We start from the raw sequence: 23,684 nt of genomic DNA, 5'->3' as shown, positions 1-23,684 counted from the left end.
GGGGCACAGGGGACATCAAGGCTTCACAATGCAGTGTTGTATGTCAGCAGCATCACAAGGGCATGACACTATCCCCCTGGACAATGGACTGTATATGTACTATAAAGTGGCAAGCATGTGTGATGAAGAAGTAAACAAGAGATTGGATTCTATGGTTATGAAAAATTTCCGCTGGATGTACAAGCAACACTTGAATTAAAAATCCTAGCAAACCACAAAGTCCACGAGTGTGTGACTCAAACAATAACTGAACTAAGAAGTGGAATTTAGTGTGGGACTGCCCTCTAGCGTGAAGAGCGTGAGTTTGCTATCGTTTGTGCGTGTCTTTTCTTTGAACACCAGCATGATGCGAAAGATTATGGCAAATAAAAGATAGCATCTTTCCGAGCACTGTGTCGTTGTACAATAACTTGCCATAACTTGGGAAAGGGTCTACTCATTACTGCTTTATTGGTGCTGTGTTATCTGATTCCTGGTACGCGTATTTCATTTGATTGACATTGATGAAAAGAACTTTTCATATGAGTCATTATATGAGTCTGCATCAGGGTGGATATGAAAAGTCTAGGCAAAGACACATACTTTACAGGGACACTGTGTAAGATTTAGACCGTTTTTCATTACGGCCAGCGGGAGGTGCTGCAGGTGCTGCATTTACCATTGTCTGTAGCTATAACAAAGATCGCCGCCTCGGGAGAAGTGCCACCCCCCATTCAATATAATTTAATGACAACTCGATCACATGATTACATTTAAAACATACTGTTGGTCATTAAAAACACTTTCATTTGCATGTTTTTTAAATTTACAATCATTTGATGTATTCCTTTTGAATGAAAAGCAGTCTAAATCTTACACACTGCCCCTTTAATACCATGCTTAAAAAACAGGCAATTTTAAATCACTTTGCTTGTTTATTTTTCAGATGTTTATTTTTTTTTAAACACGTACTTTATTTTACTTACATTTCTCAGTCATAATAGACATGTTAGTATTTTTATATCATATTTTAGTTGGCCAGTGCACGTGTGCCAGTAGAGCTGATATGATCAAACCTTTTAGCCCTAATAAAGTTTCTGCTGCAGTATTTTGTAGGCCCACTAACTGCATGCTTATAACGGGAAAGCCAAAATCATGCATGGACAATATCTGCATCACACATTGATAGAATAAATATGATGTAATCCCAATTCCCTGAGTCATGTTGGGTCATTCTATTTTGCCTTGTGTCAAGCAGGATTAAGAGGCAGTATCTCAGTTTTCTCAACATTAAGAAACATGCATGTTTAGTACCCGAATCGCGGACTAAATTCTCAAACAGAGTGGTTGAGCCCAATGAGAACAATTCCTATAGACAAAAATGAATGCATTTGCTAGATTTTTCTTTTGAAAACGTTTTCCACATTGCACACATTATTTGGGGGGGTTACAAATAAAATTCTGAGCATTCCATGGCAAGGAATCTCTGACAACACATCTCAATGTTCCTTCTTATGTCAGAGACACTGTATTTAATTGCCGTCAATGTGTGAACTCAAAATTGGAGCACAGACAAGCCGAGTCCCAATTAAAGTGATACGTTCGTAAGAGGGTTTATATTTATACCTCCCACATTTTTTATCAGACACGACCCCGCCGACCCTAGAAAAAAATCCCTCAACACCACAAGAGAGCGCAGTTGTCCATGGATGTTCAACTATTTACGTGATCGAGTTTTGTCTTCTCTCTGCTGGAAAAAAAACCCATACCCCTTTACTAATGCAATTGTTACAGATCGCCTACCCAATTCCAATTTATTGTTCCAATAGTGATTCGCTCACTATATGTATGTAACGAGTCAATTTATGCCAGCGGCGAACGGTTTGGTAGAACAATTCAACGGTCCTCCACTAGATATCAGAAGAGGCAAAAAAATGGGTATTCGAGATGGATGGATGGATGGATGGATGGATGGATGGATAGATAGATAGATAGATAGATAGATAGATAGATAGATAGATAGATAGATAGATAGATAGATAGATAGATAGATAGATAGATAGATAGATAGATAGATAGATAGCCGTGTGCAAAGTCGGTAATGTAATATTGATTGCTGACGGAACAAATTAGGTTATTTAAAATGAAGATGGCTCACTGTGTCCATTTTCGTACGTGGCCTGGCAGCTCCGAGGAAAACTTGAAAAGGTAAATTAGAACCAGATGTTGAACGGGGCCTCGGGGCCAGCCAATAGGAAGTGGTGCCATTTGGTCTGTGGGCGGAGTTTTATTCCCTCCTCTCTGAGCTCGGGAGTCTCTCTATCAGGTAGTTTAAAAACCAAGAAGGTCATCAGCAGAAGCAAACTGCAAGACATAGCCCAAGCAAGTCATTACTCTTCAGTCGTAGAGACTTTTTCTTCATTGAATGAAGTATCTGGATATGCACTGTGCCCGCACTCCATCATGCTGAGCACGAATGGTTCATGCGTGGCCATAATGAGCGCCGCCGTTGGAATGGATCGCAGCAGGATAGGGGAGAGGCTCCAGGCAGCTCTGGCCGGGTTGCAGGAGCTCCATCTGCTTCGAGACAGACATGGCGACATGGTTAGCTGGGCGCTCAGAGCGGACCGGGAAGAGCCAGTCACTCGGGTGCACGCAGTTCCGGAGGACGCCAGAAAGATGGGGGCCGAGGAGCAACGCTTGGAGGCGACCCTCACAACCCTGAAGCAACAGCTGGTAGGAAGTTGTTTAATAAGTTGTTAATAAGAAGACAGCAGTTAAAATAGATGTCTGACATCTACTGTAGATGCAATCTGATGAGAATATTTGATAAAAAATAATATTACGCAGCAGAATATTTAATAAAAAAAAATATTATTACGTTGCATGAATGCTGCAGTCAGCTGATGTTTGGTTTATTTGCAAACTTTCAAGGTTTCAGCTGAAGGTAGGAAGCAGGAGCGTAGTCATAAATCAGGTTCATTGCTGTAGCAAACTATATGGCGTAGACTGCAGGGGGGCTGTCACAGTCATTAACCACTAATGTCAGGAAATAATAAAATGAAGACTGGTGTGTTTTTTGTTGAGTAAAGTGCCAATCAGTGCTGGCAATGAATGTTGCTGACAACTTGCAATGTGAGGTCCTATACATGACACGTTTTGCCATGTGTGCTGCTTTAAAACATTTGCAGAAAGAGCAGACTATCAATGCATGATGTATTATTTGATACTTGTGATGCATATGAAGAGTGAACCTCACAAAATCATATCACACCTTAAATTACACTAACCATATATTGAATTTAAAAAATTTACATTATCAGCTATATGTTTTAGAGATGTTCAATGTAGCTGTAGAAAAATAATCATAAAAATAATATAATAAACTGGCTATTAAAAAAAAAACGTTTATTTTTCACCCCATTAACAACTGTAACAGTAAATGCCATGCCCTGGCTGCAAAGCAAACAGTCCCCCATCCCAACCCCCAGTCTTTGCTCCTCTAAGCAGTTTACACAATGGCTAGCCTTTGCTGTGGGGGTGAAATGAGTTACCCACCACTGTTTTTCCATGCTCCCCCATGTCCTGCTGGGGTTAATCATCTGCCACAGCTGAGGTGAGCCTCTTTTTCTAAGGACTGTACAGTAGTTATCTTTATCAACAAGTATGTTCAACAAAGTGTACTTCTTTTGTGAGACCCAAATATAAATAAAAACTGACCATAAGACCGTTTATTTGCAAGAGATTACCATCACACGAGGTATGTCTTGAACAAAAATATTTTTTTACAGTCTCGTCTTCGGAAACAGGATGTAGGACTGAAGACTCACCTGCAGCAGCTTGACCAGCAAATAAGTGAGCTGAAGCTGGATGTAAGCAAGGCCTCAACTGAGCAACTGGAGAGTGACAGCAGGCCAAGTTCAGGTGTGTATGATCATGAAAGAACTCGGCAGAACTCTTCATTTAAGAAAGAAAGCAGAAAGTCAATTTAGTTTTGCGATTGAGTGATGTTTCTTTCTCCAGGTTTCTATGAACTCAGTGACGGTGGCTCATGCTCCTTGTCAAACTCCTGCACCTCTGTGTACAGTGAGTGTCTGTCATCCTCCCACACAAGTCTTCTCCTCCCTCCCACAAGTCCGGCTAATTCTCAAGTCAGCCCCTCATTACAAGCAGACATGTACCGTCGACGTTCAGCCGATGAAGGTGCAACCCACCAGAACCCCACCCGAGCAATAGGGTTTCATTTGGGGAGCAGCAGGATCAGAGCAAGTTCTACAGTCACTGAACTTGGACGGCCAAGACCCGTGTCAACAGGTAGACACATTTGTATGATCTGACTGTGTTTAGACTAATGACAATAAAGCTTGGTCTATGCTTGACATGTCCGCGAGCTTCGCGCGACTCCGCGTGTCAAAATGACGTAATTTCAGCAACCACGCCCTCTGCGCGGTGTCCGCATGGGCCAGATCTTACGCAACGCCTAACTTCCGGAATCCCCTTCACTTTCGCATGGAAAACATGGCGGACGAACTATTGCTTATGGAAGTTACCCGGTACAAAGACCTTTATGATTTGGCTGAAAAGGACTTCTGTGACCCAATTTCCGTAAACAACTCATAGAGAGCACACACATTGGGAAGAGATGAGGAGTCTGTTAAAAAAAAAAAAAAAAAAAAAGCTTGGCAGAATTTAGATCCCGTCAAATCTACTAAGATTCTCTACTTCTGTGATAATGTTGTTCCTATGCTGCAGTCGCTATTTACTGCACTATAGTATGTGAGAATATTGGCTGACTGCGGGGGAAAGGCACACTGAGTTTAAAGTGCTGTCGGTGAGATTCCGCACATCGCGTTTCCGAGCGAAGTGTTCACGCATCAAGCATAAACCAAGTTTAAGATTATATTGGACTTGACTTCTTTTAATGCTGTATATACACTCATACTGCAGTTCATGTGTCATATTAAAGGCTAATTCTTGTTTTATGCATGATGTGTTCCCCAGGTGACCTAGAAAGGATGCTAAATCAAGGGCTGAACTATAAACCAGTGGACACTAATAAACCACCGATATGCTCAAATCCAAAGCTCCCTACAATGGACCCTAAGTTCCAGAGCAATTTGGTATCCCGCAGTGGAGTTGAATTGTACCACTATCCAAGCCCCTTGCATGCCGTTGCCCTCCAAAGTCCTATCTTTTTTCATGGTGTGGAATCAGCAATACCTGGATTTACAGGTAGCAACAGGCCCCCAGTGAGTGATTCTGATATGCTCCTGGGTACTGAAATGGGCTATGACACCAAGACTCTGGGTTACATTGACAAACTCCTCCAGCGCAGCTCCAACAAATCTCACTTTCAAATGGCCCCTGAGGTTATGCAGACACACGGCAACTATCAGAGGAAACCACCTGAAGTCGTGACTGTGTTTCCTCAGAAGCCGATATCTCTTTCTCAACCTCCCTTAACTCAAGCCACAAACTTCATACCACCAGATAATGAACAGAAGAGACACTGCGTGACACATTCCGGTCCAGAAGCAACTGATAACGCTGGCCTTCTACAGCCTGGGAGACCTCAGGAAGTTTCGTGTGGGCATTCCTATCCTGCTGCAATAAGAGAGTACAGCTCTGATGAGGTTACTACTTCATCCTTGAGGAGGAAGGACAAAACAAATGTTGGTTTTGTATGTAGATCCCACACAGAAAAGGCATGTGGGGATTGCCTACAAACAAGGCCCATCGAGAAGAAGGTTCCTACACACGGACCATTCATGTCTCACAAGTCAAGCACGAAAGACAACCAAGTACTTGAGGAGCAAAATGGCCACACAAGATCTCCCCAGTTTGTCCATGCCAAATTTGTCCCTGCTGGAACTCACAGGGTCAAAGTGAGACAAGCCGATCGTAAGACCAAAGCAATAAAATTCAAACGAAAAAGCACTGAGAAGCCTCGAGTGATGAAGCAGCAGCACAGCTGCTCATCTGGCGAACGAACCAGAGAATCCAACGGGTCTAAAGGAGATCCAAGACGACCAGGAAAGGGGAAGGTCATCCAGAAATACCGTTGCTGTCCAAGTGAGGAGCACAAACAAGGTTCAGGGTCAGACTCAAGTTTGTGTGGCCCTGGAATAATCTATCCCCACAAGATCCATCTGAAGCCACACCCTGCTGCTGCTGCTACCAAGTCCGGCAAAAGCCGCAGACTTCAATGTGGGGAGAATGAGCAGCCAGCGGAGCAGAGGAAGAAGAGGCAAGGGCCTGCCAAGTGCTTATCTGATGGGGAGAAGTTCCCAGCTTTATGTGCTCAACGTCTGAGGTCCAAGGAACTTTTTGTACAAGCACCAGGGAGTATGCATTTGGAGCACAATATGAGTGCCAAGTCAGGCCAATGGATAAGACATCAGCATCCTTTTATATCTTCCATGTCACCTAATTCATTCAATTCTAAACTCAATTCTAGATATCCCCCAGCTCCCTATCATATGTCTAACATTTACCCACCCCGATGCGAGTCAGAGTACTCGGCTGAGTGCATGTCACTTTTTCACTCCACCATTGCCGCAAGCAGCGACGGGGAGATGAGTGATAACACCACCAATCGCTTTGGCGATAGTGAATCCAGCCAAAGTTTCCAATCCTTCTCCGACTCTGACAGCAGCCTGTCTGTGGAGGAGGGGGACCATCTGGATAGCCTTGAGGAGGAGGGCGACCTGGTATGGGCCGATCCGTCTCTGGGCCCCACTGTAGCCGGAAAGACCCTCCAGCAACTCCCACGAGTGGAAACCTCAGCTTGCCGCATCAAAGCTTCACGAGCGCTGAAAAAGAAAATTCGGCGTTTCCAGCCTGCCTCAATGAAGGTCATGACCCTGGTGTAACACTGTTACCTCAGGCAAAATATTTGTCACCAGGGAAAAAAACACAAAGAAATGTGTGAAACTAACGCAAAAATTTATTGGGAGAAGATCTCATGTTAGGAGAACCCTTTTTTTTCAGTGCACTGATTGCTTTACCAAAAAAAAAAAAAACCTTGATGCAAAATTGTTGAAAATGCATGGCTTGTAAAAAACAATTTTACTTACACTTATCTGTAAATATTTAACATTTTGTCATTCAATTCTAAATGCCAATCATAATTGTTGAAGATTTTGTGACGTCATAAAAGGTAATAAAAATGTGTGCATTGATAGAAACTACATTATTTCTTGTGATTGTTTATTGTTGTCTTGACTTTGGCTGACTAACAATGCATGTTTCTTATAATAAACTGCCATTTGGTAAATACAGTAATCCCTCGTTTTTCAAGGGGACCAGAACCCCCCGTAAAATGACGAAGTAGCGTCACCACCCCAACACGGAAAATACATTCATGTGTATGTGGGTACCAGAGTTTATTAATGTGAAAAGTATTTACACTTTACATATTTAAGACAAACATTACTGCAGTACACATATTTACATAAATCTTAAATTATTAAAACTTATTCAGTCATATTCAACAAGTGTTATCCCTTCCCATCCATTTGGCTGTAGTCTCGCGATAATTTTAGTGGTGCCCGGAAGTCTAATTAAAATGAAGCCTGTAGCTGACCAAACATGACACCAATGCGAGTTTACACCTGGAATTCCAATTTATTACATAATAAACATATATATAAGAGATTTACAACGCCCCAGTGAAGCTTCTTTCCGCCTCTCACTTGCGACTATCTAAAAGGGTTTGTGTTTCATGAGGGAGATGGGTACTCCTACAAGACACGTGATTGACTCCCAGCACGACTATCGACTAATGAGGGTAGGAGTTGTTATCTACTCACGCCCCAACTCCCGCTTTTGAGATAGACCAAGAAAGGAGTGCCGGTCTACCTCATGAAACACACATGCTGTTCTCTTTAAGACACTTTTCATTCTTACAGTTTAATGACACAATCACAGGTGACTGCGGGTTTCATCAAAACGTCTTTACCATGAACTAGCTTTGGATGTATTGCCAAGTTGCGTATAGTACACATTTATATTTTTTTTATTTTGGCAATATCTTATTTTGGCAAGGTCTGTGCACTTTTCTAGCCCTTAAAAATGAAATAATAAAAGAATTCCCTTGTTTCCAAATGAAAATTATCTGATCAGGCCAAATTTCCAATTATCTGATCAGGATCGGGACATCCCTACTACTAGCTATTAGATGTGACTAAACAACATCCCAACAAACATCCTGCTGTGGCTAACCAATTTAGCACAGATATCCGTAACAGCTCCTTATCTGGTTTCCTGATTTGGACCAGCTGTTGGCTTAATAAATTGCAGATTCAATGTTTGACCCAGACAGTCATGCTTAATTAGACGGGTGAAACAGCAATCAGACATTGAAATGAAAGTAAACACATTTGTGCTCAAGCACTAAAAGTACCATTTATCACACATGGATGGACATTGCGATGACAGTAGGTGAAAGAGTTGCAGCTAGGCTGTCAGAGCTCGGGCTTAGACTTTTGAAACGATAAGTGTTCGTGGGATGGAGGAAAAATAATGGAAGCTTTATTGGTAATGAGCTGTGAGAGGGAGATTAGACAGTTGACAATGGACGGCGTGGTGATCAAATAATCTCGTTTTCAAAATTAATCAGAATTCTTCTAAAGGTTTAGCAAGCAAAAAGGTCACTTGTTTTGACCAGGCACCAGATTTGTCTCCTGTGGCCACATGTAATAGCATTCTCAGATCAAACAACAATTCTGGCCTGCAAATTTTTAAGGAGCTTACAAGAAAGCTATCCCCAGTGTTTCATCAAATTTTACTTTAAAATTGTGTTCCCTGCAGCTATAGTCACTACAAAAGCTAGCATTTAATTCTCTTTCAGTCTGAGCTTGTCTCATTCTTCTTTAACAAGAAACCTTTGCCCTTCAAGAAGAAAAGGAAAACTTCTTAGAGTTGGAGTACACTGAATGGCAACACTTCTTTATATGCAACACAAAATGTGGGTCTAAAGGGCAAAGGCCTCAAGCCACATCAAAGTTAGTGTTTTAAATTCAGCAAATTACTTTGACTGAATCATCTATTTGGGGTTTGGACGTCCTCTGTCCTCTCCATGTGGGTGACAGTGAGTCCTCGGTGGGATTAGAGTCGCTGCTTTAGAGCAGGCTCAGGGGGAGTTGGACTTAACTTTGATGTTGGGTGAAGCAGAAGCATGTCAGCTTGACCTTGTGTGCTGGTTGACCTTTGCAGCTGTAGCAACGGCTCATCTCCAAAGACATCTACAAAAGAGGGGTCAGGGGGCCTTTTTTTTATCCTTGCTGTCTCTTCGATCTTATTTTCACACTTTCAATGTCTGTTTTACTTTCCCTTTTGCTGTTAATGTTTCCAACGTAATTGCCCAAAAAATTAAAAAAAAATACAAAATCCAATCTGAAAGTAAAAAAAACACCTGGACCTCGAATGGATAGATTTGCATCCAAATAATTTAAATATTCAAGGTTACCACACCCTGGTTACTTTATTGCACTAGAAGTTAAGCATGGATTTATTTTGTATTGACTGTCTTAGCCTTTTTCCAAAACACTCCCCACAGATGCCTCTCAAGCCATACTGAAGCACTGCAGATGTCGTGTGGGATCTCATTACAAAGCTTGTCGTTCAGGCGCTCAGACATCAAATGCATGAACACACATGGGCAGATGTCAGTTCTCATCAATATCATACAGTTTTATGCTGACACCACAAAGACTGGTGGAAATATCTCTACTACTTGCCAAAACAAAGGCAGAGTGAACGGTGTTTTTTTTTGTTTTTTTTTTCAGAGAAATATATATCTGAGTTTTATCACATCCCGCGCTATTAAAAGTCACAGATTTTTATATTTTGAATACATCAGTATCCAAGGATTTGATGAGAAAAATGTTAAGGCAGCAATAGGTAAGTTTCCTTACTAGTACATCCAGATTTCATGAATCACAATGAGTTTCCACTTGCACTTGTTAAGGGGTCGTTAAAAGTGCTCTCATTAGTTGGACAGATGATCACTCAGGTCATTAGAAGGCGTGTCACCAAGCTTCTTTGGACAGTGATCTTATTACATGTTACACATAAGGTCATTGAGCTACAACTAGCTGTAAGCACAGCAGATCAAGCAAATTTCTATGGTCCGAACCTATGCAATGAAGTAACCAATCAAAAATATCAATTGTGTATTGCTACACTGCTTTAACAGTTCTGTGACAATGTGACAACTGTGAATCAAGGACAACATTACAAACAAACGCAAAAGAGAGCATAGAGAGCTAAGAACAACAAAGGGGGTGCCGCAGACAGGTGCTAATTAAACTTTGACTTGGTTCACTTGAGTCTCAGTAGGAGGAGGGTTTCTCTTCTTACGTGAGGATGAGGTAATCCCGAATCCTAATTCATACCAGACCTTCCCTGTCTGTCTCTAGGCTCATAGTACATCTTTTTGCGCCCTCACGTCACCATTTATCTATTTTTCCAATGCAGCAATTCACATTTACTTTATCGTTGGTTTATTCCAAGAATATTTTTAAGAGCAGAATACAGTCTATTTTTATCACGCATTGAAGACATTGTTTCTGTTACGTGCCTTTTTTGTTTGTTTGTTGGTTTTTATTCTTGCTGTCTTTAACTATTTCTTTTGGGCGTTGTTGAGTCATGCGCTGATGGAAACATTTGGGACACCGGAGCTCAGTCTTTTTATAGATTCTGGGACGAGATCAGAAACTCATTAATGTCCGGCTTCCCGCTGGCAGCATCGAGGATGTCATGCTTTCTTGTGGAGAATCATTTTGCATGAAGTATTATATCTTGACCTCTAGGTCTATGAATGTAGAAAACTACATAAGGTATACCGGGGTGCTCAATCCGTCAATCGCCGTCAAGCGGTCGATCATGAATGTAGTATTGGTAGATTGCATGACATTGTGTGACATGCAAAAAAAAAAAAAAAAAAGCACAGGGATAAAAGCTAATTGCAGATACAAATGACTAACAACTATATATGGGGGGGTTAAAGGTTACCCTAACCATTAGAAAAGTCGATCTTTTGAGGCAAAACCATTTAGGCACTTATACTGTATACTGTGTATATCAGGCCGTTTTTACCTTGCAAAAAATGTTATATGTAATAATATACGTTATTAAAAAAGTATATTAATACTATAATATACTCATTTGCATTTTGTATCTATGTAATAAGTATATTATTTTTATATTTTATACAACTCTTTAGCTGGGTATTATAATTGTATCTGCATATGCAATATTTTACAATTGTCGATTAAAATAAGCATTCCTGATTGCGCCTTCGCTCTCTTCTCTGTGCCCTATCTGACTGTACAATTGAATGGGATGAACAGGAATGTCCAATCTCATGAATGTCAATTGTCTGCAGCAGAGTAAAGAAACAAGTTTCTCTGGTTGTTAAGAAGTGGACAATGGAGATAAAGAGTGGAGATTTGAAGAGATTGAAGTTGAAGAAAAGAAGTCAGTGGGGCAAATATAAAAAAAAAATACTGAGACATGTGTAAGCATGAAGTCCAAAGCAAATGGTGAGCAAGCCAGAAGAGATTCGTGCCATTCTACTCGTGTAAAGCTTAGCAGGCCCTTCCTCTACCACCACCTGCTCCTCTTTAAGCACATCCTGTCATTTAATAGCTAATCCCTTCATTCACTCCACACTGTTTGCTTACCATTGTTTCAACTCCCTTCAAGCTGTGGTCAATGGGTGGTTCAAAAGTTCGCAGTGCATGGAGAGCACGCAGTCACAGCAGCAGAGGGCAAAGTAAGTGCATTTACCCCTGCCAAGCAATTGTTTAGCAGAGAAAATCTGTGCACATGTATACGAAGCGGTGTTTGGTTCTAACCTTTGTGGCAACAGCACATTTTGCATTTTGGGGCATGTGTAAAATGCTCTAATACATAAATATATATATAAAATCTGAAGTGCGAAATGATTTGAAAGTGGAACGATTCAATTCATTGGAATTACAATTCAAATGAGTATTATACAGCTCAATTAGGCTTTTTGTTGTTATTGGACATACAGTACATTTGAATGTACTGATATTGTCAGAAGTATATGTCTCTCCAAGACATATCTCCCCAATAAGTGACTATTCAATATCGTATCTCGATATATCTCATACTGATGGGATACCTGAGAGATATACAGGGTGTTCCAAAATGTTTGACCCCATTTCGTCGGCCAATAATTTTGACAATTTTCGTTGGAATTACCTCAAATTTTCATAGCTTGTATAGAAATGTTTCTTATTTTTGGCATATGTTTGGCAGTTCTATTTTTCAGGTCAAGAAATACCTTCACTTCAAAAGGCATTTTGCATGTTAGAGTATGCTCGGACTCAGTCAACGAAGACAGTGCAGTGTGCCTTATTCACAAATTTTGCAAAGAAGGCACCAACTACAAAACAAATTAGGACTTTGCACCATAAATTTCAAGAAAAGGGATGTTTAAGCATACCTATAGAACCAACAAATATGTGTACTTTTCTTTGTAAATTTAACCATTAAAACGTATGACCTTCAACATAAAGTGCATTTAGTTTAAATAGGATCCATCAAGTAGTTTTCGAGAAACGGGCATTTAGAATGGTTTCAACCATTTTGGAACACCCTGTAAATATGGAGATGCAGTATATTATATATGGGACTATCTTGTTGCTCTGTGTCATTTTCAAACTATAGAATTTGGCAAATATCCTAAAACAAACATGATAGCTCTTGATGTTATACATGCCTAGAATTTAAAGTCTGTCTGGTCAAACTTTTTGAGTTTGAGTAGGCAAAAATGAACGCCATCCTCTCCACAGTGTGTACGTTTCAAAAGAGGACGTGTGACCATCAAGGGAACTAGTGGTGTATCTGTTGAATACTTGGTGCTTATCAAAATAAGATTTGCTGTGAGGATGTCCTGACGGTTTTATGAGCAGGATGTCCTGTGTCACTTCAGAGGATCGTTTCTCTTTTGTCAAGTCTGGAAGCTCTAATCTATCCATTTAAGCTGTCTCAGCTCTATGTCTCTTTGAGCTGGAATAATTTAGCTTTTTTTGTTTTTTGTATTTTTCTACTCTTTGGTTTGTCAGCCTTCCAACAACGCCACAAATAATTCCCATCTTGAAGAAAAACAAGGCTCTTAAATGGTGAGTGTGAACGCTGGAAGAGGACATCAAAAGCCCGGTAAGAGTGGCAGCTGGTCCTCCTCTTGGCTAGGCCCCCTGATAAGATCAGAGTGACAGGAATACATGGGACCCCACAGGTACCCCCCTCCAGTCCTATGACACTCCTCTCTGCTTCCATATGGCTACTAACTAAGTCCCTCACCTACTGGCGTAAATTCCTCTTGACATGTGACAATTTTTCTACACAGATCAAATAAGTGATCAACTTTGGCTCTGATATTGCATGCTCAAGAGTATTGAAATAATAACAGCGTAATGATTTTTTCTTCATCAACTACTACAGTGGCTTTTAAATGTGGTCAAATGTTATTGAAGTCAACCGTAGGGCTGTGCAATTATCCAAATATTGATGGAATCAATACTAAAGTTGATATAGATATCATATCATTACCGAAGTTCATGCAGATCATTTACATTTATATATTCATTTATTTATTTGTTTTGGTTTCTTATGGTTCCCTCATGCAATCCATTTTTATTTTGTATGCATCGGACACGCTTAATTGCCAGCCTACGCTATAGCTTATCGTTTGTATTTTCAATATTGTCAAATACTATTTTGGAACACAGGTTATTGACTTTTACATATTTTTTATTCCAGTGTCAGGTTTACCTGCGTGTAATCCTGCTTTGACTCCAATCGCGATGTTTGCGTCCCGATATTCTTTTACTTAAATAGTTTTGATTCACAAACACAAGTCTGGAGTTCTATTCATTATATATTCAATGCGAGCGATTTGACTAGAGCTGCCAATTAGAACTCAAACAATTTTCCAGTGCAAATGAAGGAAGTTAAAAAAGACAATTTGCAGACAGAAAGACAACAAAACCCTGGGTCTAGCTACACTGAAAAAACAGTCCTTGGATTTGCTCCATTTTATTTCGTCAAGTGGTTTCACAAAATGAAATCATCTGGATCCAGACACCTCTTTAAATTGATTAATTCTTACTTAAAATTTGATCAAGATCCAGATTATTTTCAATTTTGTTTGATATATTCTTAGAAATCCATTCTCCTTACACTGTACTATTGGCCCTAACTATTGTACAGGCAAATCTGTCTTGCATTAAACTCAAAGTATTTATCCATGCAATTTACTTGATGCAGATCTCTTCACTTCCTTCCTCCACACTATTTGACTGACCTTCACGTGTGACTGCTCTGCTTTTACATGAGGCCATAAATCCACAGCAAGCACTTTCTCAATGGCTGATGGAAGGCTGTAGCGTCCTTCAGGTCAAACAACACACAGCCTAATGGACTCAAGTCGAACACTGTTTACAATATTCTAGATGTCTGCATTTCTCCTTGTAAAAGAATGGCTCAGCTGTCAATTTCGAAAGTGTCAATCTTCTATTCATTTTACGATCACATCCACTATTTTATGGCCTGTCTTCCTAAATTAATTAATTTTAAAGACATTTGTCTCCTTAAGTATGTTGGAGCATACCATATCATATCATCAGACAGGAAAATAACCTAGAGTCTTTCCATATAAAATTATATGTGCACAAATGCACAATACATTTTCCAAAGCATTGGAGACTGCTCAATTAAATTGTATTCAGATGGGAGGAGTTGCTTATTACTGGGCAAAGTCTGGCATTTCCTTAGGGTCAATATTGTTGTTTGGTTTGTTTGCGTTTGTCTCACAGGTATTGTTAGTGGTTGGCTTTTTCTTTCCCCAGATAAAACAGATCAGCACTCACAGGTGCGGTGGAGAGGCTCACTCATTGTGAAATTGCAGAAGATGCTTTCTTCAACATGCAGAGTCATAATTACAGTTCTGGATATCTGTTTGGCAGTACCACTCATTTTCATTTGTGTCCGTTTCACTGATTTTACCTTGGAACGTATCACACTATCATGTTTATGATAGTGCGATGCATTCAAAGGTAATCTCAGTTGACTCCACTAACAAGTTGCAAGACTCCCTGAGGTCTTGTCCCTTGAGTGATTTCGACAAGCCGCCCCTCTCTCAGTGCAGAGGTCAGGGGTCATACAGGGTACAGACTGATACTCCATGCAGTATCAAGTCTCTGCACCCAGAGGTTCAGACAGCTGTCACTATCTACCTAGAAGTATGGAACACAGACAATGATTGAAGTGGAATCTCATCATCAACATCATCACATAAATAGCTCATGTGAAAAGGTCGAAAGTTTGAAAACGGTGTATGGTTTTGTTATTTCTATACATCATACTGATAAATGTCTTTTGGAAACATGACTCAAAGTAACTTATGAGGGAGGGCTGGCTGTTTGTACTAGGAAAAGAAGAACATTTATTTCGTGAGAAAAACGAATAAACAGACTAGAGGATGGCTAGTCCGGTTAGAAGAAATGTGAAACATCAATTTCTCATTAATTACGTTTATATGGAATAAGACATAATGCACAGTATGCATACATATATTTCAAAGTGGTCCATCAAGACAGCATATGGTGAGTCCCTTTATCTTCTCTTGACAGTTTGCACCACTGCTTCCTGGCATAAATAAGTTAAATAAAGGGGTGGCAACTGAGCTTCCTTTTATGGCTGTTAAGATAAACATTAACACCTGACGGTGAATGTGCTTCAAGATAAACCAAGCTTAATGTTTTTGATTTATTGCACTACTGGCAGAGACGATGGAATCTGTTGAGAATGTTTTGTGTGATCGTAATGGCTGATCTTCCATAATGGTAAGAACACAGATGCATAAATCTCAACAATTTGGACCCATAGCTCAGTGAAAACTCCCCCAGAGGGCTCAATGGTGACATGTGGATGAAATGTTTATAAGGGCTGTGTGCCCATGCAGTAAATCACAACAGGTCTGGATTGTAGGGGGGAATGACAGTGTATCTAGGGCTCCATGTGTTTCTTGAGAAAACGGGGTTAGTTTGGGGCTAACTTTGTTACTTTTAGCGAGGTTTATCCTGCAGGATTGACCCCAAAGTTTCTTTGAACAGAACCCAGGGTGACAGTCTTGACTAGTTTGTTGTGGGATTTACACATGTGAAGGATAGGATTTAGCGGATCTCAGAGGACAGCTTGCAACTGAGCTCCCTTTTTGAATGAGGCATTTCAGATATTAAAATCAAAACAGATGAGCTTCACTTGCGCCACAGCATGTCTACTCTGAGAGGAAATATTGCTGGTGAGTGAGTTTCCACAGATCTGGATGAGGTCAACATTTGACTTCAAAGAATCATCCATAACCACATGTTCAATTTTGTGGAGAAAGGCCTATCTCTACAGGTTGGATTAAGATACCAAAGTGCAGGTTTACTCACTGCGAATCAAAAGATATGAGATAACACAAAGTAAGAATAAACAACACAAAGTGCATCTAAAGACACTACTTGTTTAATTAAAAAGCCTTGATTTAGCAACACATCATCCAAACATCCTTAGATGTGCCAGTTCAAAGCAACACTTATAACTCATGCACTATATGACCTCATGGAGGATTATGTGGTTGGCGCCACTTTGTAAATACTTCAATCATAAAAGAAAGAAGAAAATATGGTAGATGGGAACATAGGGTCTTATAGGCTCCAGTCAGGCTGCTCACCAGCATCCGGCAGGCATCATGTAATAAAGGTTGACACCCACGCACTTATGCCTCCCTGGCAGATCTATCCTATTGATTAGGGTTGTGTGCACTTTAGTGTGATCAATGCCCAACCCTTTTCATTGCAGAGCTCCTAACGATCTTTACACACATATTGTCCCTCTGTGAGATCCATAAAGGTTGAGACATCCGCTGCAAAAAGAGAGTATGGAAACACCAAGTGTAAACAGAAGAGAGCGTGAGGCAGCAGAGGCAGTCTAGGTATTTGACAGAATCCATTTACAGTTTGACAGCAATGTTTTTAATGGCAAAACTGAGCTCTGAGATGTGTATTTGCTGAAAAACAAAAATATGATCTTAATTTAAAAATACTGAATTAGTCCATCATAGCCAGGCTTTGATCAATGTATTTATTTATTTACGTTTCTTTAGCCAAACACTTGAAAAAAATAATACAATTACCCAGAATTGAATGTCTGGGCATCCAAAAAAAAAAATCATATACCTTGGGATTGCATGACTTAATGTGTCTATCTGGTTTTGGTTGGATTAACCAAATATAAAGTCATGCAAACCTAGCAAGTAAGTTCAACCAATAAAGTAGAAATATAAATAATAAAAGAGTACCGCAAATCTTTTAGCAAAAATCATCTTGGATTCATCTTTTATTATTTTGTCTAAGCTTTTGTGCAGACTTCATTCCTGTGTAAAAATAGTATTTTAATCACTAACCAGTAGAAGTTCTTCTCCCACCATCTATTCAGTCAATTCATAAATGTATTGCTGTGCTTGACACTGTAATAAAATGGTCCCAAAAAGTGTTATGGTGTGGTTATTTTGATCTCCTTACACATTTGCGATATGGTTGTAATGCAAACAACAAAAACTACAAATACTGTGTTATGTGAATATAGGGCCATCTGGGGGCTTTGGCACTGATGTGGTATCCAGATGACCTTTGCTTTGGTCCGTGCAGAAAGAGGGGGCTCATCTGGTTGGGGGGTTATCCCTGGTCATGCAAACCAAATGCCAGAGTATATCTTGAGTCAAAACCCAAGGTGGAGTTAATGTAAGCTTATCTCCAGTTTTAAGAAAAAACACAGAGGTTAGAGTATTTACATTTGGTCTTTTTTTTTTATCCTAACCTTTTTTTCACAAGCCTCAAACAAATGCCTAGTCTTTGCAGTGAGGTCCTTCTTACTTTGAGAGACAGCCTACAAGATAAAGTTACACCCTATTGCACACGAGGGCACAGCTTGGACATATCTCAGTGTGTCTCCAACTAACAAACAGCCCAGCTCCCTAGGAGATCCCCCATGTGTTGTCATGGCAGTCCTCCAAACACAGTAGGGATGCATTTAAGGACTTTGTATTTCCTGTGTTTACCAAGCGTCTTGGGCAATCCTGCAGTGAGGCGCAGGATGCCTTCTCCACAATGGCAACTGTGAAGTCGTTGGATCCTTCATGGAGTGACAGTACACACACACACACATATAGGCAGAGGAGGGAAGCTAATCCCGGATGACAATGGTGTGCAAGGCCTGAGCTGTTATGTCACCTTTCCATGGTGCTGGCTAGAATGCTAATAACAGACATCCCCTCAGCACTTAACATTCCTCATTATCACGTCTTACCTCAGGTATCACACAAGTGGGCAGAACGCAACATTTGGTGCAATGTTGCGGAGAGGCTTGGAGATCTTGGTTGGCCATAAGTGGATTTGTCAAGCAGTAAACCAGGCTGTATTTAGAAAAGGATCTAAGTAAAGGTCAGAGGATCTGATCTGTTTTTAGCTTGACATGAGCTAATATAGTACAACACGATTTGGGTTGGAGATGTAAGTGGCTTTTCCAGGTGTGAGCTCAATGAGACATTGTTCCTATTCACCCAGCACGCAATAACACCAGTAAAGGACTACTGTAAACCCTTAAAACCACAGTAATGGTTGTGGCAGGGGACTAACTGTCATCAGTTTGCATATGTCTTTGTTAAGAACAGATCAATTATGCGCAAATGTGCTACTGTTTAGCATAATGAAAGGCCAATGTAAAGCTCTTCACTGAGGTTCCACCCAAGACAATAGAAACAGTGTGCCTATAGCTGTCACTCAGGAAGAAATATGCTTAATGATACAATATCTCTGGCTGCTACAAAATTTTATATTACTCAAGCAGATTGTCTTTTGTGTCATGAATTAAATTAACAGTTTTTATTGACTTGTTAATTGTCTGCATTTTGGTTAAAATTTCAATGAAGGCACAATGGTGTCCATCTCATAAGAGGGGGAAAAATTGGCGTCATAGTATTTTCTCAATTATGCTCTGCAGTTGGTAGGCCTGTTCAGATAGATACATGGAATCAATGATAAAATCTGTATTGAATAGATATCAATAAGTTACAATTATTTTGTTTTTTCTTGGGTTTCTCATGCAAATCCCTTTTTAGTCCATGTGTATGAGACACCCTTGCCAGCCCACCATGCTAGAATTAAAAGTATTTGTATTTGTACTGTTTGGAACATAGTTTATTGATTTTTATGTGTTTTTAATTTCAGTTTCAGCTTTACCTAAGTATAGTCCTGCTTTGATAAAAAAAAATTGTTATTGTCTTTCTTTCCCATGTTCTTTTTTTGTTTTGTTTTTTTAATCCATGACAATTATACACCTTTAAAATCTTACTAGAATAACAAATTATTTAAAATACCATAATGTAACTGAGAAGTACAACATTTCAGTCAATCACTCAGCCTTTTCTCTAATTTGATTGGAAGAGAATTAGACATTAATTTGATTATAACTGCTGTACATATGAATAATGGCACAAATGACATTTGTGAACTCTTTAATTTTCTTAAAAAGCCGCCACAATATTAAAAGGAGCGTAATGGTCCACATTAAATAGTTTTGCATTGAGGTGAGCACACATTTATCATCTTGCGAACAAAATATTGAACGGCTTTTTCTTTCAGAATCCATACGTTTACAGGAAAAGGTTAGACTGATTTACTGTATATCTGAAACTGATATGTCTGAAAGTCCACAGTTGTGTCCCTGTTGTAGTTTATTTAGCAGTTCTTCAGGGTCGAACAGTCCATGCTGTATATTTACTGCTTCTTTAAAGCTCATTTGACCTGCCCCAGAAAGTATTCCATTTGTATTTTTCATTTGTTTGTATCAATGCATTTCAAAGAGTTAAAACAAGTTTGATAAGCAAGTCAAACAATGCAAATTCCAATGTCTAGTCTTATTTGACTTAAGAAAACAATCTTCATTAAACACGTGCAGTGCAAGATCTCATGAGGCAATGAGAGGCTCTGTTTGCATTGTTGTCAGCTGACTTGTACTTCACAACACATTCCTAGTGTTCTTCCATTTCTCATAGCAAAACTGACATTGCAACCCCCCGCAGAGTGGCGTCCTTCATCCCTCACCGAGTCTGCTGTCTAATGAGGGGCTTAGAGCCATTACTTCACTATCCGGTTCTTTGGGTTTTGCGGCAAAACGTTTGCCGTCATGTTATACAGGCTATCTGGACTCGCCTCCTTTCTGCTTTACTGTTTTAATTGCTTTTCAAAGTGAACACTGTGGGAGCTGAGTGGAGGATCAACTCTATAATTACTTTTATTCACGCAAAGTGTACTCAGTCGGGTTAGGGTTAGGAGAGTTTGCTTGTTCTTCCCATTGCCTGTGTGATTTTTTTTTTTACAGTTACTCTGGTTTCTTCCCAAATTCCAACAACATGATAGGTTAAGTGAAGACTTCAAATGTGTATGGATATAAGGGTGTGAATGGTTTGCCTTTTTGTGCTTTCTCATGCTCAGTTGGGATAGTTGATCACAGTTGACATGTCAATCGCAAAAGATGCATTGACAGATGGTATGACATCGCGCAAAATGCCAAAAAAAAAAACAAATAGGCACACAACAGGGCTAAAAGCTAACGGCAAATGCACAAATATAATAGGTGACAAAGTATACAATTGTGTTAATCTAAAACACTTCTGTTATTATAATTAAGAATAATTATTTTCTTTATTATTCATACCTGTGCACCCATGACGTGAGATGGTGTGCGTGCTGTGGTTGACGATTGCGTGGGGACGTCAGGCTATATATTTGAACTGTCATTCTCGCTTTAATTTTGTACAGTACATCAAAATAATTTGCTGAACAACATCATGCCATTCAGTAATTTTGTACAAATTATACATTGACTGCGCTTATGGATATGCATTGTTGTATCCCTCATGTTTTACGAAAAGTAATTATAGGGGGAATAGGCAATCAGCCTATTGTAATTGGCTATTGTAATTGTAATTGTATAATTGCAATTGTACAATTCTATTGTAATGACAATGCATATTTGCACCTAAGTACATCATGCCATCATATAATTACACGGATTGTACTGTCAAATCAATAAAACCAACTAATTAATTTGAGTTATATACAGTACATCTAAATAGCAATGTAAAGTGGTGCAGAGTCTTGCTGTTTTGATCAAATAGGGACAAATCAAAGACTTCTCCTCACACAAACACATCATGTCTGAAATGAGTTTCGATGTAGAGCATCCGCCTCTTGCTGTGAGGTGTTTTTTTTCATGTAACACCTTTGCACCAAATGTCAATTGGCAAATAAAGCAGAGCCCACACCCTGAGAAGACCCTGATTAAGCTCAAGTTCCCTTTAGACAGAATAGGAGGCAAAGAGACGCTAAATGTGGGTAAATAAAGAATTATAGACCTTTAAATATCTGCAAACTTGCATTATGGAAATCATTTAAAATCCTGCAAGCACACAAATACACAAGGTAAAGCCACAATCACCATTTGAATGACAGTTGTCTTATTTATGGTTTACTTTTGTTTTTTTTACACAAACTTCAGATGCCTGGAACATCACCATTATCACTTCATCACAATATGAAAGGACAAGCACAAGCTGAGGAAATATGCTCATAAATCATCTGCAGCACAAAAGGTCTGTATCTCTGACAAGATAAGGTCAGTCATGGCAAGCCTCTGGTAAGTAGACAACATTCCTCTGTTGGCTTTTGAACCTTTTTGCTGCAAGGCTTTTCCACTACTCCAAGAGGATCATTGTTGCGGTGTGGTCTTCCCAGTGTCTTAAGAGCGTAGCTCCTCTGATCATTGTTTTGCCATCTGAATGGGCTTGAATGACGCACCCAATATATGTTCTAATCAAGTGAAGCAAGAGTGACAAGACAATTACAATGCTTGCAGTCCTCAATACAACTCAGTCCAAAAACAAAACAAAACCTCATTAATTCTAATCAAAATAGAGGTCTGTGATTGATAGTTCAGGCAAAACAATCAAAATCCTCCTTAACAAAATATCACACGTACAATTAAAAGTTCATTGTGTTTTTGGCTTGTTCAAACTGCTATAGAGCCTGTAAGAACCAGGGTGCTTTGCTCAAGGGCAAGTCACATGTTGAAGGGATCAGTCCAGTTTTACTTTTTGTCGATCACAGGCCATATTCTTTGTCACTCATTCAGACGTATACATTTCATAAATGATAACTAGCTCATTCGACAACACCAATTGCTGCTTTATGCCTTAATTCTACCTATTGTAGAACAGTGCCTCAATTATATCAACTGGACATGTTCTCACTGGTCACTGGGTTCAACACCACAGGTGTCCTGAGTGCAGGCCTTGAAAAAATCAAAAGGCAATGTTTCTTTTTTTTATGGTCTGCTTGCTTTGCCTGTATCTGTTACTTCAGTTGTCTTTTACAGTCTTTACTGTTACAATTATTTACATTTTAATTAGTGCCTCACATCTATTACTATCCAATGTAGCTAAATGAAAATGAAGATGCAAGTATGTGATATCGGTTATCGCAAGGAATATGTAACAGTTTCCCATGGAAATAAAGAGCTATGCTTTACCCTATATTACCTTATTCTATAATTATGTGGTAAGAAATTGTAATGTTAAAATTATACACTCTCTCATGAAAGGAAGACTCCCTATGCCGCAAACCCATCAGCCACACTCAGGATTAGTTCGTTCACTCGCTGTTTTAAATTATCACTGCATTTGTCGTCCGGACTGCCTTATCCTCAGAGGAGAGCCTCCCCCAGTTGACTTTGGTCTATTGGCAGTGTAACCCTGGACTGGTCGCCAACAAATCGTAGCATTGTTTCATTTCATTCACGATCAGTTCATTAATAATTTCATTTGGAATGCAAATAACCTATGACATGCTCCTGTTCAGCATTTTTTTCACCTTTATTTAACCAGGAAGAAATCCATTGAGACCCTATACAGTATTCTTGGTTGACTTTGCTCCAAACAAGACCGACAATGGACTTAAAAAAGGAAGTTAAGACCGAATTTTTCTGATCAATCGTCACAGCTTACCTGTTTTGTGGGTTTGGTCATGTCATTTGGCCATGGATAAAAATAGGTGGGTTTTGTTGCTTAATTGATATTTTGCAAACGCAATATAAACTACAATTATGTGTTGGGACTAGTAGTGTCACATTGTAGAAGTTTGTTAAGTTTTTTTTTTTTTTTTTTTTTTTACTGGACTTCTCTTATAACAAGCCAACTGGGATAATTACTGCACAACAATGTGCATCTGGTTGTTGACAGAATCTAATTTGTGTTCCAGGTCGTGGCCATGCTGTTCGCATTGAATTGCCACCATCAGACTGTATGTGCACACTTTCAGGATGCTACCCTCCCCCTGCACATTCACCTCATGTTATGTTCCTGGAAGCTTGCAAAGAAGTAATCAATGAGTCATGTGTCCTGATAACAACCAACTCCCCATGGGGCATCTTCAAAGGGCTCCTGGGGAGATGGAGAAGGAGAAGCATTGCTCTCCATGGGGTAATTACAAGTTGGAACTCAATGGTTTCTTCTTCTTTTCAGGGGAGAGCTTAAAGACAGACCTGTAAACAATTCAACGAGTTCT

General features: G+C 39.6%; 1 protein-coding gene across 2 annotated transcripts; it reads left to right on the top strand.

The window, feature by feature from the left end:
* The first annotated feature begins 2,333 nt into the window (after positions 1 to 2,333).
* dact2 (dishevelled-binding antagonist of beta-catenin 2) lies at positions 2,334 to 7,174 on the top strand. Of its 2 annotated transcripts, none has more exons than XM_088421639.1 (4): positions 2,334 to 2,715; positions 3,789 to 3,903; positions 4,003 to 4,293; positions 4,981 to 7,174. In XM_088421639.1, the coding sequence occupies exons 1-4, from the start codon at positions 2,443 to 2,445 to the stop codon at positions 6,849 to 6,851; spliced, it is 2,550 nt and encodes an 849-aa protein (XP_088277765.1). In that variant the 5' UTR covers positions 2,334 to 2,442; the 3' UTR covers positions 6,852 to 7,174. The 2 variants fall into 2 exon arrangements, with proteins under 2 accessions (XP_088277765.1, XP_088277763.1); XM_088421637.1 differs by having other exon boundaries at positions 3,771 to 3,903.
* Positions 7,175 to 23,684: the final 16,510 nt, after the last annotated feature.

This window comes from Hippichthys cyanospilos, chromosome 8, assembly GCF_059441005.1.
Source record: "Hippichthys cyanospilos isolate Australia breed blue-spotted pipefish chromosome 8, RoL_Hcya_1.0, whole genome shotgun sequence".
Taxonomy (NCBI): domain Eukaryota; kingdom Metazoa; phylum Chordata; class Actinopteri; order Syngnathiformes; family Syngnathidae; genus Hippichthys; species Hippichthys cyanospilos.
This window is presented reverse-complemented; position numbering and strand designations above follow the sequence as displayed.